Source organism: Diabrotica undecimpunctata, chromosome 1 (genome assembly GCF_040954645.1).
Source record: "Diabrotica undecimpunctata isolate CICGRU chromosome 1, icDiaUnde3, whole genome shotgun sequence".
In the NCBI taxonomy this organism is placed as follows: domain Eukaryota; kingdom Metazoa; phylum Arthropoda; class Insecta; order Coleoptera; family Chrysomelidae; genus Diabrotica; species Diabrotica undecimpunctata.
This window is the reverse complement of record NC_092803.1, coordinates 189,835,837-189,850,402: the sequence shown is the minus strand read 5'-3', so window position 1 is coordinate 189,850,402 and position 14,566 is coordinate 189,835,837. Positions and strand designations below refer to the sequence as shown.

The 14,566-nt window shown below is 31.5% G+C and overlaps 1 protein-coding gene across 1 annotated transcript; it reads right to left on the bottom strand.

The window, feature by feature from the left end:
* Positions 1–369: 369 nt before the first annotated feature.
* LOC140432766 (coiled-coil domain-containing protein 174) lies at positions 370–7,943 on the bottom strand. The gene is made up of 7 exons (XM_072520859.1): positions 7,789–7,943; positions 7,541–7,722; positions 7,219–7,461; positions 6,735–7,054; positions 4,682–4,906; positions 4,063–4,306; positions 370–1,076 (listed from the first exon to the last, which is right to left on the bottom strand). Exons 1-7 carry the CDS (start codon positions 7,816–7,818, stop codon positions 503–505), a joined length of 1,818 nt encoding a protein of 605 aa, XP_072376960.1. The 5' UTR covers positions 7,819–7,943; the 3' UTR covers positions 370–502.
* Positions 7,944–14,566: the final 6,623 nt, after the last annotated feature.

Sequence of the window (14,566 nt, the reverse complement as noted above, 5' to 3'; positions counted from 1 at the left end):
TATGTTTTCTATTCCTAATAAGTAATTATGAACATATTAAAATCCCACTATTCATTATGACAGTCATTAAAAAGAAATTGTTTACTATCCATGCAATTACTAAAATTCCATTTCTTCTAATATATACTAAAAGTCTAATTTTGTGACGGAATTGTTGTATGTTGTTCGCGCGGTTGCTGCCGTGAAGAGCGGCAACGTTGTTAAGAAAATTCTCATTGAGTTTGCATGGCCTTATCTTCGTACATTGCAAGATAACTTAGAAAGCGCAAAGCTCTGACAACCCCGTAATTCGTTCATATAGGGTGATCAGAGTCGGCTTCGGTTAGGTAAAAAATAGTAATACTTCAAGAAACTCAAAAAAAAAATTAATTAGATTACCATTGGTATATATATTTTTAGTGGCATATAAAATATGTTTCTTTCAATTTATAATATCAAATAACCATATAACATTTTTATTTACATTTTATGTACATTTTATTAAAATTAAAACAATGAAATTTTAACACAAAAACATGTCTTCTCGATTTTTAGACGACTTTTGTTTTTGTTCTATTTGTTTTCTTAAAAACTCAAGTCCTTTTTCTATAGAATCTTGAATATTGGGTGGATTAACAGTAACTTTTTTCGTTTTACTATGACTTGGGCCATAATAATCGTATGTAGGCGGAGGGGCTATTTCTGCTCTTCTTTTGTTTATATTTTCGTGTTTCTTTTGATTGTAACCATCTAGCAGAGTGTCTTCTTGACTATAATCGCAATAAGGTTTTGAGTTGCTTATAACTGTTTTGTAATCTCGTAGAAGGTCATCTTCAACATCCGAATCAACTTCATTCTCAATAGGAACTTTGAATGCGTTTTCATAGTCCTGAAGGACAGCAGTACAAGTTGCAGTATCTGAACTAAATGAAGCTTCCACTTTATCATCATTTATATCTACAGTTTCTTGGATGAGCATTTGGTCCGTTTTTTGTTTCATTTTACCTCTTGATTTAATATTTGATTTCTTTTTAGTGGAAAATTTCAAAGACTTGCGTTCTGCTGAGGATTGGTCTGTAGGTTCAGTATCTTCAGCCCTGAAATAAACAATATCGGATATAAATATAACAACCAGAACAAATTAAGGTAATATAGGTAGGATTTTTTCCGCTCAGAACTTTCGTAAATTCCAAAATTTGTGCTTGACTTCTGAGTTGCACTTTCCCTCTGTGGACGTGGACTATAATTTCAGTGATATTTTAGTTAGGCTTGTCTGTATTTTCAATAAGGCCTTTCCTTTAATTACAATTGAGTCAAAACATCACAAACCCTGGACTATCAAAGATATCCGCATATCAGCCAAGAATATGCGTTCACTACTGTACATCAAGAAATTTACTACCAACGTCTTTGTCACTGAATTTATCTCCAAGTACAGAGGAAATTATCTAAAACTTATCAAAACAGCTAAAAAAATGTACTATCAAAATCGTATGGGAAGCTCTAAAAATGTTGCAAAAGAAACTTGGTCCATAATAAACGATCTTCGAAATAAAACTAACACAGCTCAAACATTTTCTCTTCCAAACCCTGAAAATCTAAATGAATACTTCGTTAATATGAGTAAAAATATAACATCAACTATTTTGCCACAACAAGATCCTATTTCCTATCTCCCCAATTCAAAAAAGTCTTTATAAGACCAATTGATAAATCTGAACTGATCCAAACAATAAGTAGTATCAAAAGCAAATCTTCCAAAAAATGGGTAGGAGGTCCTGGTCTCACTAATTAATGATTCCTTTGAAAAATGTATATTTCCAGAGTGGCTAAAGACAGCCATTATTATTCCTCTTCATGAGAGTGGTGAAAAATTGAATGTCTGCAACTATAGACCTACTGCCTTACTACCGGTCCTATCCACAATTATTAAGAGACTTATAAAAGCCCGACTTAAGTCATCTCTTGTTAAAAACAACATTTTATCACAAAGTCAGTTCGGCTTTTTATCTAATAAATGTACCAGTGATGCTATGTTTTCTGTACTACATGAGATCTATCAAGCACTAAACAATAATCTTTACACTGCCACTGCTTTTTGTGACTATGCCAAAGCTTTTGATTGTGTAAGTCACGACATTTTGACAAAAAAAAACAAAATTTCTACAGAAATCGAGGTATTTCTTTGAATTGGTTCCAATCTTACTTAAGGAATAGAAAACAACTAGTTAGAGCAAATGATACTGACTCTAGTCACAAAAGCATTGTATGTGAAGTACCACAAGGTACAGTATTGGGTCCTCTACTTTTGATTATTTTTATAAATGACATCAGTACCTTAAAAATCGATGGAAAAATTTTTCTTTTTGCTGATGATACCAGTATTACCTGGAGAAACTCTAATATTGTATCTCTTCATGCAACTATAACTTCTGACCTACTTAAAATAAAAATCTGGTCCGACTCTAATTTACTCTCTTTTAACGTGGATAAGACAGTAGCATTATTCTATAAAGGAGCTCTTCAACCCTTGCTTCTTAATAACAGCCAAATCAGTATCGTTGATTCTGTAAAATTTCTTGGTATTTTTATAGACAGCAACCTTAAATGGTCCCTTCATATCGATTTGTTAAGTAAGAAACTAGCCTCAGCCTGCTATGTAATAAGATCTGTTTCGAATGAAATCAATTTAGCATCTTCCAAATGAACATATTTTTCTTTGTTGGAGTCTCATCTTTGATATGGTCTTCCTTTTTGGGGTCCCAGTACAGCTGCCCAATATGATGTTATTTTTATATTAAAAAAGAGCAATATGGCCTTTTTGGCCTCAGAGGAATTACACATTGCAGAAGCTACTTCAAAAATAACGGGATTTTAACTCTTCTCTCTTTATATATTTTAGAAACTGTTTGCTTAGTTCGTAAACACCTACATGTTTTTCCAGCAAGACCTACTCATGACTACTCCACCAGAAATTCAACCTTTGATGTGTAATTACCAATCCCATCCACTGAGTTAGTAAAGAAATCTATATTATATACGGCAAAAAAACTATACAACCATCTCCCTTTGCAACTTAAATCTGCAACTTTCAGTTCCGTAAAATGACAAAAGCCGATCTATATGAAAGACCATATTATTCAGTGGAAGAGTTTCTTAAAGAATAACTAAGAAATTACAGTACGTTTATGTGCAAGTAACCAAAGTATTTGGTGCGGTAAATGAAAATGGTGTCTGGAGGAGACGATACAACTTCTAACTCTACAGGATATACCAGGAACCAGATATCGTAAAACACATAAAGATAGGACGTCTGAGGTGGGTAGGCCATGTAATGCGGATGGAGCAAACCGACCCAGCTAGAAAAACGCTCCTTCATAGACCTATTGGTCAAAGAAGAAGAGGAAGACCCAGAACAAGATTCCTAGATAACATCGATGAAGACATGAGAAATATGGAAATACGTGCTTGGCGGAGGAAGGCGATGGATAGGGACGACTGGAGAAAAATTCTTGGGGAGGCTAGGACCCACACAGGGTTGTAAAGCCAAAATGATGATGACCAAAGTATTTTTATCGATATTTGGTATCACATGCAGCAACTTAAATTTGTTAGTTGTACAATGTTCAGTAACAATAAAGCATATTTCTATTCCATTCTATCGTAATGTATCACTTTACAAATATATCATGGAAAATTACCAACCAATTGCATAGGCGCTGATGATGTTAAGAAAATTGGCACGAGAAGCGAAAAGATGAGCAAAGATACAAATGGTCTGGAGCATTGGGGCACGGTGGAGTGACTCCTGAGTATAAGAGTTAATCCTCCTCGCCCCAATGAATTGTAACACCCGAGTGTCATTTTTAAGGGGTGTCCAAGTCTCACAGGCTGCCTCACAAAGGGGTAACCTTTGGTTGATAACGTAAAGCCATAAACATTTATGGAGTTTTTTCGATGGTTCTATCAACAACAAAAAAAAAAGAATACAACAAAATACAGGAAAAATCTGCGAAAATATTTTTAGATTTCCATTATATTCTTAATCGTTCAGAATATAGTTATCTGTAGTTATATAGTTACCTGAAGTTTTTCCTGTAGTTGACAGGAGGAGCAAATTCTAACGGTCGTTCTTCTCGCTTCTTATCCACCCATTCTTCTTGTGTTAAAATTTGATGTTCCTTGACGCCTTCTTTACCAATATCCCAAGGTCGAATATGGTTTTTCCGAGCCTGTTCTAAAAGTTGTTCCTTTTCATCATCCCCATTCTGTTTGTCCAATTCTTCTTTGGAGATTTCTGGTTGAGCAGGTGTTGGTATATTTGGTTCTAAAATAAAAATAAAATTATATCTGTTACATCAGAGTATTTTAAATAATTTTTATGAGGAGTTACATATATTTGAATGTATTTTATTTATAAAATTTTACTGTACTGTGTTTTATTTTTAGTTAAGTTGTTTTAATTTAAACTGTAAGATTTTTTAGTAATGTAATTTGCACATGAAATAAATAATAATTTTTACTCATTATTATTCGCGTTATTACAACAATTACTTAGACGACATTTATTTAAATCCAGTTTTAACAAATTTTAGATATTGTGCTAAACAATATGTCCACTATTTCCATATTTAGCCTCTACTCACGCTGTCATAGTTTTATCTATGCCCTTCATAGTCATACAAGAACCGAATATACATACCTTCTTCTTCTTCTTCTGGCGGTAAACCCATCCTGGCTCTTTTTCTATTTCTAGCCGCTTTTAGCCGTGCAGCAAGTAGCTTCTCCCTAGTGTCTTTCAGTTGTTGTGCCTTCTTCTGTTTGTCTTCAGTTTCTTTTCTCAATCTTTTTAATGCTTCTTGCTGTTTGGCTCTTTCCCTTTCATCCTTGGAAAAACGATAATAACCTACACCATGTGTCCTTGCCTCTAAAAATAAAAATACTCATGTGTTTAGTTATTTTTGTTATTGAAATAAGTTATATTGGGAATAACGAAACTCTTAACCAAAAGAAAATAGACCTCATATTAGACTAGCTCTGAAAATAATCAGATTTTAAATATGAAAACTAATCTCTTATATCCTATCACACCTGTAAGACCGAAAGCCTCTTACATGTTTGTTATTTTTACTGAAAAACACTGAAAGCCTCCTTCATATTTGTGATTTTTAATGGAAAACACTAAAGGGTATTGTATTTTTTTTATTCTGAGTAAAATTATGAATAAATTTTGTAGAACTATAAATTTTATATGAACTCTATAGGATATACCAGGAACCAGATATCGTAAAACACATAAAGATAGGACGTCTGAGGTGAGTAGGCCATGTAATGTGGATGGAGCAAACCGACCCAGCTAGAAAAACGCTCCTTGATAGACCTATTGGTCAAAGAAGAAGAGGAAGACCCTGAACAAGATTCCTAGATAACATAGATGAAGACATGAGAAATATGGAAATACTTGCTTGGCGGAGGAAGGCGATGGATAGGGATGACTGGAGAAAAATTCTTGGGGAGGCTAGGACCCACACAGGGTTGTAAAGCCAAAATGATAAATGATAAAGTTTATATATCAAAAAATTATATTTTTTGAGAGATTCAACTTTTTTCAAAAATTTTTACCAAGGCAGGTTTTTGAACATTGATAATTTCCCCTATTTACAAATAAAAAATATTAAAAATGTGTACAGACAAAGAGTAAGTAAGCTTTTTGAGGAAATTACTCAGAATTTTACAAATTAATGACAGTGGATAAAGATTGATGGAGTTGAGTTGGAGTTGATGTGAAATCAATCACTTGAAAATTACAATCAATCAATACAATACAAGTAGGAGAAAAAAGGCAGCAGGCTAACAAAAGATGGCCTTTATGCAATTTTCCTGTCTCAATAATTCAGCAGTTATAAATGCGAGGGAGATTTATAATTTCAATAACCTTGACTCAATACTTAAAAGACAATATTTGAAAGATTTGTGATGCAATTTGATGAGATCAGCAGAATGTTTTAATGTTTGTTTTTATGACAAAAAATTTTTGACTGCTGTAAATAAGTGTCTGAATAATGATCTCACAAAGTTTGAAAAATTCCCATTTTTAGTTACAAAAATGCATGTCTCTTGAAATACAATCATTTCCAGCCGTTTTTGTTATAAACTTGAATATCTATTGCGAATTGTAATAAAAGTATTGTATTTTATTTATATTTTTATTATTTTATCGTTTATTGACCAATTAGGCAAATTTTTCAAAAAAGAAGGAAGGTAAATAGTAAATAAATAGATAAAATAAAAAATTATCAATTGAAAATGTCACTTATGCAAATGCTTTAAATAGCCAACAGTTTTTTAATCTCCTCTGGGTTTTATGAGTGAAAAGATTCATTAACTTGATTTTTTATATCTTTTTTTTGTTTTGTGTGTTCTTTTATTATAAGGCATATTATCAATGTTTAAAACATTCTCTCTGTCTGTGAAAATGTTCGTAAAAATGCAAATAACTTAAAATCCATTTTTGATATTAAAAATTTGTCCAGCATTTTACAAAAAAAAACTAAAAATATAAAAATACATATGTTTTTGTTTTGGCCAGAGGCCTACCTGCATTTTTCTATATGGTCACATCCACAAAGGACCCCAGATCTAGATTAAAGTTAGACAACTTAAGAAAAACAGTGATTTAAGAATTTCGATAGAATACAACTAAATAACTTAAAGTGCAGTCAGATTGTTAAAATAATAAAATACTACATTTTTACCTCCAAACAGAACATCTTCATAATGAATTTCTGATTTATTACGCAACTCTTCTTCCTCCTTTTCCCACTGTTGTCGTAACAGTTCCCTTCTCATATCACTAGACAGTAATTCTGATTGACCTACTTCATTTTCAAACACTGGTTCAGTACTGGATTGATCAATTTTATCATCACTTTCATGATTTTGTGATGCAGAATTTTTTAATTGTTGATTTTTTACATCTACAACTTTTTTCATTTCATTATCTTTAGATTTTAGGTATTCTAGATCTTTCTGCATACATTTTCTTGTTCTTCCAAAGCAATCCACATAATCAACCCTAAAAATATATAAAAGTCAATAAACAGCAAAAATGATCATCAAAAATTCTATTCATATTTTTTTTACAAACACGAAGATAAAACACAAATGTAAATAAAAATATTGATGATCAACAAAACATAATTTATATGTATCAGTAAAAAATATTAGTATATTTTGTACCATTTCTCTTGAGGGTCTGTGTGCTCTTCATCGTCTGATTGGTAATAGTCATTATCATCCTCACTATCTGGCTTTTTATCAGATTCTGAATCACTAGGTGGCAAATCACTTACTTTACTACTATTTTTAATATTTTTCTTGTCAAACCTAACCAAAAATAATTTATTTCTTTCCTTATCATTTTCCGAAACGTTTCCGGAAGAGAGTTTCTCATATAAAGCAGCTTTTTGTTCTAAAACTAACCTAAAATAAAACATTAAAATGTCATAAAAGCTATAGGTCTCACTAAAGAAACAAGAAGAAAAAATAACAAATATTTTACCTAGATTGTTTTAATAAATCTTGATCCACATCACTTTGGTCATTTCTATCTCTTGCTTCTACTCCTTTATTTTTTATTTCTAAAGGACTTTTCTTTAATAGTTTTATTTTTACATCATTGTCAACTTTGGCTTTATTTAATTCCTGTTGTTTTCGTAATATCTCTGCTTTCAAACTTAGTAACTATGAAGAAAAAATATTCTTAATTATATTTACTATACAGAATAAAAATTCAATGAAAATACTTACTGAAGATTTACTAATTTCATACGTACTCATACTATTTAAAATTAAAGAATCGTAAAAAACACACACAAAAATCAGATTTTTATTGTGATTGATTAAATTTTTATTACCTCTAAATTGCTACAAAGGTACAAAAAAGTTAGGTTAAATAAAATGACGTCTTATGAATGAAATGAAAACAAAACAAGATAGTATTCCAGTAGTTCAAATTCACCCATGAAGGTATGAAGCATGGTACAATGAATTGTACCATGGTATGAAGTAAGCAGAGATGAGATATGTCTGCAAGTAAGCGATAAGCGGCGATGATACAGTTTACATCCTACATCTCAGACAATGTTTGGACAGTTGGACACAGAATACACCATCCTAATTGGGATGGTGTATTCTGTGGTTTGGAGTCATGGTACAATCCTACAATCTGTAGTACAGAATACATGTACATGGTGTTCATTGTACCATGGTTTGGAGTTATTCGTGACTGAGGCTTCTTTCAGACGGACGACATTTTGTCGTTGTCGTGCAGTGTCGTATCGTGAAAAAAGTTTGGCTTCTTTCAGACGGACGGCATTTTGTCGTTGTCGTGAAAAAAAGTTTGTTTGCTTTTAATTTCTGCCTTGTTGTCTTGTATGATGGATGAAAGAAAAAGAACGTGTTTAATAGTGTTGAAGAATAGAATAAATTATTTCAAATGTACTAAATTATTAATCTTTAAAAATTTAAATTACAGTTCTGTCGTAGCTTGTCACAAATTTCTCAATTCGAGTCTATGTTTCCGTCTAAACATGGCGTTTGCGTGCTGACAAACTTTAAAGGCGGCATCTGAGAGTGGACATTCTGATTGTTATTTATTCTGTGCATAAACGATATTGAAGTGTTTGCCTTGGAATGCCGACGGTCTTCTTCTGTTCACCATTCCTCATATCAGTTAATGCTCTCTGAAGCAATTCCTCGGTGAATGATTTTGTATATTTTGCATTTTTCTTTACTTTTGGCACCTAGAATAGTAAAAGAAAAAAATCTTTTTTGACTAGTCAATGATTTATTTTTTTCACGCAAAATTATTTCACAATTTCAAATGCAAATGTGCTATCCAAATGTTAATCACACCATCTTAATTGGCGCGAATCGACATTTTTATTAGGATAAAATTATGCTAAAATCAAACCAATAAGGTCCGTAAATGTGTGTAAAAATTTGTGTTGTATATTACAAAAATTAACCTGATTTACAAAGCAGTTTAACATTGCACTATTCTTACGAAAAACAAAATCTTACCTTGTTTGGTACAGTCACCATAACATTCATATAAAACACAAGCCACACTGATTTCAACAAGCACGAGCGGTCGTTTACTACCAAGGGAAATGATACCAGATTTGAAATATGTATATTTTTTTTCAGATAATTGACTTATTGTCTTTATTAATATAGTTTAAAAGTTAGTGTGCCAATCGATGGTCGAGTGCCAACGTTTGGGTGTTTTACCCTATATCCATTATTTTTAATCTACTGAAGAAATAAAATATGACCCGGCAACCTTTCTGGTGCCGTTTTAGGCTTCAGTCAATTCCATAGGAATTACGCGTCCCCACTCTTTCTTTGTCTAAGATACAAACAACTAATTAGTTTTATAATAATACGGAAATAATAAAACTGTTAATATTTTTTTATAATACACCACACATTTGAGTTCTTTAAAATATCTTAATTTTTTCTTTAAAAATTTTGTTTATTAACATATATGTAAAATTAATGATTTTAGCAATTTTCAAAATTTCTTAAGTATAATATAGAATTTATTCATAATTATCTTGTATTTATGTTTAAATACATCATTTTGATTATCATTATAATGGATTAAAAAAAAAAAACAAAAAAAAAAGGATGTGGCACTCTGGGATGAACCGAGGAGGGGAAGCATAGCTTTATTATCATCTACGCACGGAGCGGAGGGATGGTTTTTAATTTAATATATTTTATTCCATTCGATTCTATTTAATTTTATACAAATATTTTAAAATCAAAATTAGCCAAATCGATCCAGTCATTCTAGAGTTGTTATAAAAAAATAAAATCACATTTATTAACCGTTATTTTATTAATATAATTAGTGTATATTACTGTACACTGCATGCGTCTCGATTTTTCGAGTGACGCGAAATATTATTTCGGGCCCATGCAAAAACATCATACAAAGCGATAATAAGTAATCACTTCAATAATTAATTAATTCTAAACTAATGAATTGACCTAAAAAAACTGTAACCATTACAATTATCTCGAAAGAGGACTTAAATTGATCATTAATAATTCTCCTATTTACAGAAAAGCACTACAAGAATATTTTAAAACTTTATTACTAATAATTGTTTATAAAATTTAAATTTTTTAAGTTTGCAATAAAATATTGGTAAACTTTGGCTTTGTTGTTAAGGCAACAAAAGTTTGCTTCCACATTTTCTTGGCATGCGTTCTGTTTCCATAACTTTACCAAAGAAACTTGTAAGATATCTCTCATCTCTCCTAATACTGTTTTCAAACAACCTTTCAAATGTGCTCGAGAAACTGCTTTAAAGAAATTTTACACTTGTAAGGTTTTTTTCCCAGGGTGAACTCTCCAAATGTTTTCTCAAACTGTTTAAAACAAATTTCACACTTTACGAAATTTCTTCACTGTGAACTTTCCTATGTTTATCCAAAGAAATTTTCTTTGCGAACTGTTTAAAACAAATTTCACACTTGTAAGGCTTTTCTCCAGTATGCAATCTCTTATGTCGTTTCAAATCGTATGCCCTAATAAACTGCTTAAAACAAATTTCGCACTTGTAAGGCTTTTCTCCAGTGTGTAATATCATATGTAGTTTCAAATCGTATGCTCTTAAAAACTGCTTAAAACAAATTTCGCACTTGTAAGGTTTTTCTCCAGTGTGAACTTCCTTATGTTTTTTCAAATAAGATGTTCTGGTAAACTGCTTAAAACAAATTTCGCACATGTAAGGCTTTTCTTCAGTGTGCACAGTCAAATGACTTTCCAAATCGTACATTCTACTAAACTGTTTTAAACAAATTTCACACTTGTAAGGCTTTTCTCCAGTGTGCAATTTCATATGTCGTTTCAAAGTGTATGCTCTAATAAACTGTTTAGAACAAATTTCACACTTGTAAGAATTTTTTGTAGTGTGCACTGTTTTTATATGGCGTTTTATAGCACCTACATGGTTAAATCGCTTAAAACAAATTTTACATTGACGAATAGAATTTTTGAACGTTATTTCTTCAGTGTTTGCACTTATTTGTGGTTCTGTAGTGAATGCAAGTTCAGTTTTCATGGTTTCCATTCTGTTCTGAGAAAAACCTAAAATTAAAATAAAACTATAAAAATTTGTTTATTCAGAAACTGCAGGTTAAAACAAAAGAGTAATAAAAATTAATAAGAATAAATAAAATTAAAATATCTCCAAAAGATCTTTTAACTAAAATTTAATTTTTTTGATACATTGCACAATTTAAGCGATGACAGTTGCCATTTTTGATATAATTTTGAAAATAAATCATTTTTAAGTTTTTAAATCATTGTGATATAGGACATACAGAGATTTTAGAGATTCAAGTTCAATTAGATTTTCATTTTTCAACTCAAAATATAAGTACCAGTGACAGCATCACAATTTCATTACCGTTTTTTTTTTAATCAGAATTGGTATTAAATTAATGGATGGCCTGGGAGAGGACTAACATTGATCATATATTTAAAGAAAAACACTACTTGGAGATTATTTTAGAACTTTATTACTAATAATTGCTTATAAAATTTTAATTTCTAAAGTTTGCACTAAAGTATTGAGAAATTGATAATACAATATAACTTTTGTTTCGCTGTTGAGGTCATAAAAGTCTTCTTTTACATTCATTTGGCAGGCGTTCTATTTCCATAATTCTACCAAAGAAACTTTTAAGATATCTTCTAAGTTAATGTTTAGTCTTACATTCAGTATTTATTTACTAGCATATTATAAAAATTATAATAATATAAATAACCTTTAAAGTAGTTAAAATGTCAACAAAAAGACCATCTTTGTTAGTCGCCAAGGCACACTACAGAATATTTGTAATTGCTTACATTATATATGCCGCAACCAAATATTCTGATTATATAATATGTAAAAAAGCTCCTCTAGATCATAAAAATATCCATTACGGGGACCCAAAAATTTGTATTTTATTGCATTATAGTCCAGCAGAGATTTGATCTCCAATAATCATACAAACAAGCTGAATTTTGTTGAGAATGTCAATTCTAAGATCCCAAAGATTCAAAAAATCCCCGGGTTCCCCCTAAAACAATCTTCCAATGGGGGGGAGGGGGAATATCAATTTACCAAAAATGTGTACAGTAAAAAAAATCGGTTGCCTGTAAAGTCGGTTTTACGGGCGAAGATTTTACGTGACAACGTCTTTTTCTCGGTAGAATATTTATTGATATGAATATTATTAAATTGCACAATAGGAACAAGGAATTGAATGAAAATAAGAATTGCACAAATTTTATCTATAGAAATATATTTTGTTTACTAAAACATTGTACATGTAAACTTAAACTTAACTAATTTCTATTTGAGTGATTTTGTTGAGGATAGGACGATGATAGGAGAAATATGAAATGAAAGGAAGTGTTTCTGCTGTAATGTGTCTTGAACGCCAAGAACGCTCGAGAAAGACAGAGACACAAGCACGCACCGATTCAACGCGCCTAATTCTCTAGTGCTGCGCGCGCAGCGGACCGATCATGTTTGAGTGGGAGAGAGACGCAAGGCATTCACCGGTCCGGCGGGCCTCTCTCTCGTTCGGTGACTCATCGTAACAGACGTGAGCGGGCGTTACACTTTTTCATGAATGACTCCGAGCCACAACCTAATTTAAGACGTTGTCACGTCAAAAAAGGATGTGGCACTCTGGGATGAACCGAGGAGGGGAAGCATAGCTTTATTATCATCTACGCACGGAGCGGAGGGATGGTTTTTAATTTAATATATTTTATTCCATTCGATTCTATTTAATTTTATACAAATATTTTAAAATCAAAATTAGCCAAATCGATCCAGTCATTCTAGAGTTGTTATAAAAAAATAAAATCACATTTATTAACCGTTATTTTATTAATATAATTAGTGTATATTACTGTACACTGCATGCGTCTCGATTTTTCGAGTGACGCGAAATATTATTTCGGGCCCATGCAAAAACATCATACAAAGCGATAATAAGTAATCACTTCAATAATTAATTAATTCTAAACTAATGAATTGACCTAAAAAAACTGTAACCATTACAATTATCTCGAAAGAGGACTTAAATTGATCATTAATAATTCTCCTATTTACAGAAAAGCACTACAAGAATATTTTAAAACTTTATTACTAATAATTGTTTATAAAATTTAAATTTTTTAAGTTTGCAATAAAATATTGGTAAACTTTGGCTTTGCTGTTAAGGCAACAAAAGTTTGCTTCCACATTTTCTTGGCATGCGTTCTGTTTCCATAACTTTACCAAAGAAACTTGTAAGATATCTCTCATCTCTCCTAATACTGTTTTCAAACAACCTTTCAAATGTGCTCGAGAAACTGCTTTAAAGAAATTTTACACTTGTAAGGTTTTTTTCCCAGGGTGAACTCTCCAAATGTTTTCTCAAACTGTTTAAAACAAATTTCACACTTTACGGAATTTCTTCACTGTGAACTTTCCTATGTTTATCCAAAGAAATTTTCTGTGCGAACTGCTTAAAACAAATTTCACACTTGTAAGGCTTTTCTCCAGTATGCAATCTCATATGTCGTTTCAAATCAGATGCCCTAGTAAACTGCTTAAAACAAATTTCGCACTCGTAAGGCTTTTCTCCAGTGTGCAATATCATATGTGCATTCAAATGGTATGCTCTAATAAACTGCTTAAAACAAATTTCGCACTTGTGAGGCTTTTCTTCAGTGTGCACAGTCAAATGACTTTTCAAATAGTATACTGTAGTAAACTGTTTAAAACAAATTTCACACTTGTAAGGCTTTTCTCCAGTATGCAATCTCTTATGTCGTTTCAAATCGTATGCCCTAATAAACTGCTTAAAACAAATTTCGCACTTGTAAGGCTTTTCTCCAGTGTGTAATATCATATGTAGTTTCAAATCGTATGCTCTTAGAAATTGCTTAAAACAAATTTCGCACTTGTAAGGCTTTTCTCCAGTATGAATTTTCTTATGTTTTTTCAAATAAGATGATCTGGTAAACTGCTTAAAACAAAGTTCGCAGTTGTAAGGCTTTTCTTCAGTGTGCACAGTCAAATGACTTTCCAAATCGTACATTCTAGTAAACTGTTTTAAACAAATTTCACACTTGTAAAGCTTTTCTCTAGTGTGCAATTTCATATGTCGTTTCAAATTGTATGCTCTAATAAACTGTTTAAAACAATTTTCACACTTGTAAGGCTTTTCTCCAGTGTGCAATATCATATGTGCATTCAAATGGTATGCTCTAATAAACTGCTTAAAACAAATTTCGCACTTGTGAGGCTTTTCTTCAGTGTGCACAGTCAAATGACTTTTCAAATAGTATACTGTAGTAAACTGTTTAAAACAAATTTCACACTTGTAAGGCTTTTCTCCAGTATGCAATCTCTTATGTCGTTTCAAATTTTTTGTAGTGTGCACTGTTTTTATATGGCGTTTTATAGCACCTACATGGTTAAATCGCTTAAAACAAATTTTACATTGACGAATAGAATTTTTG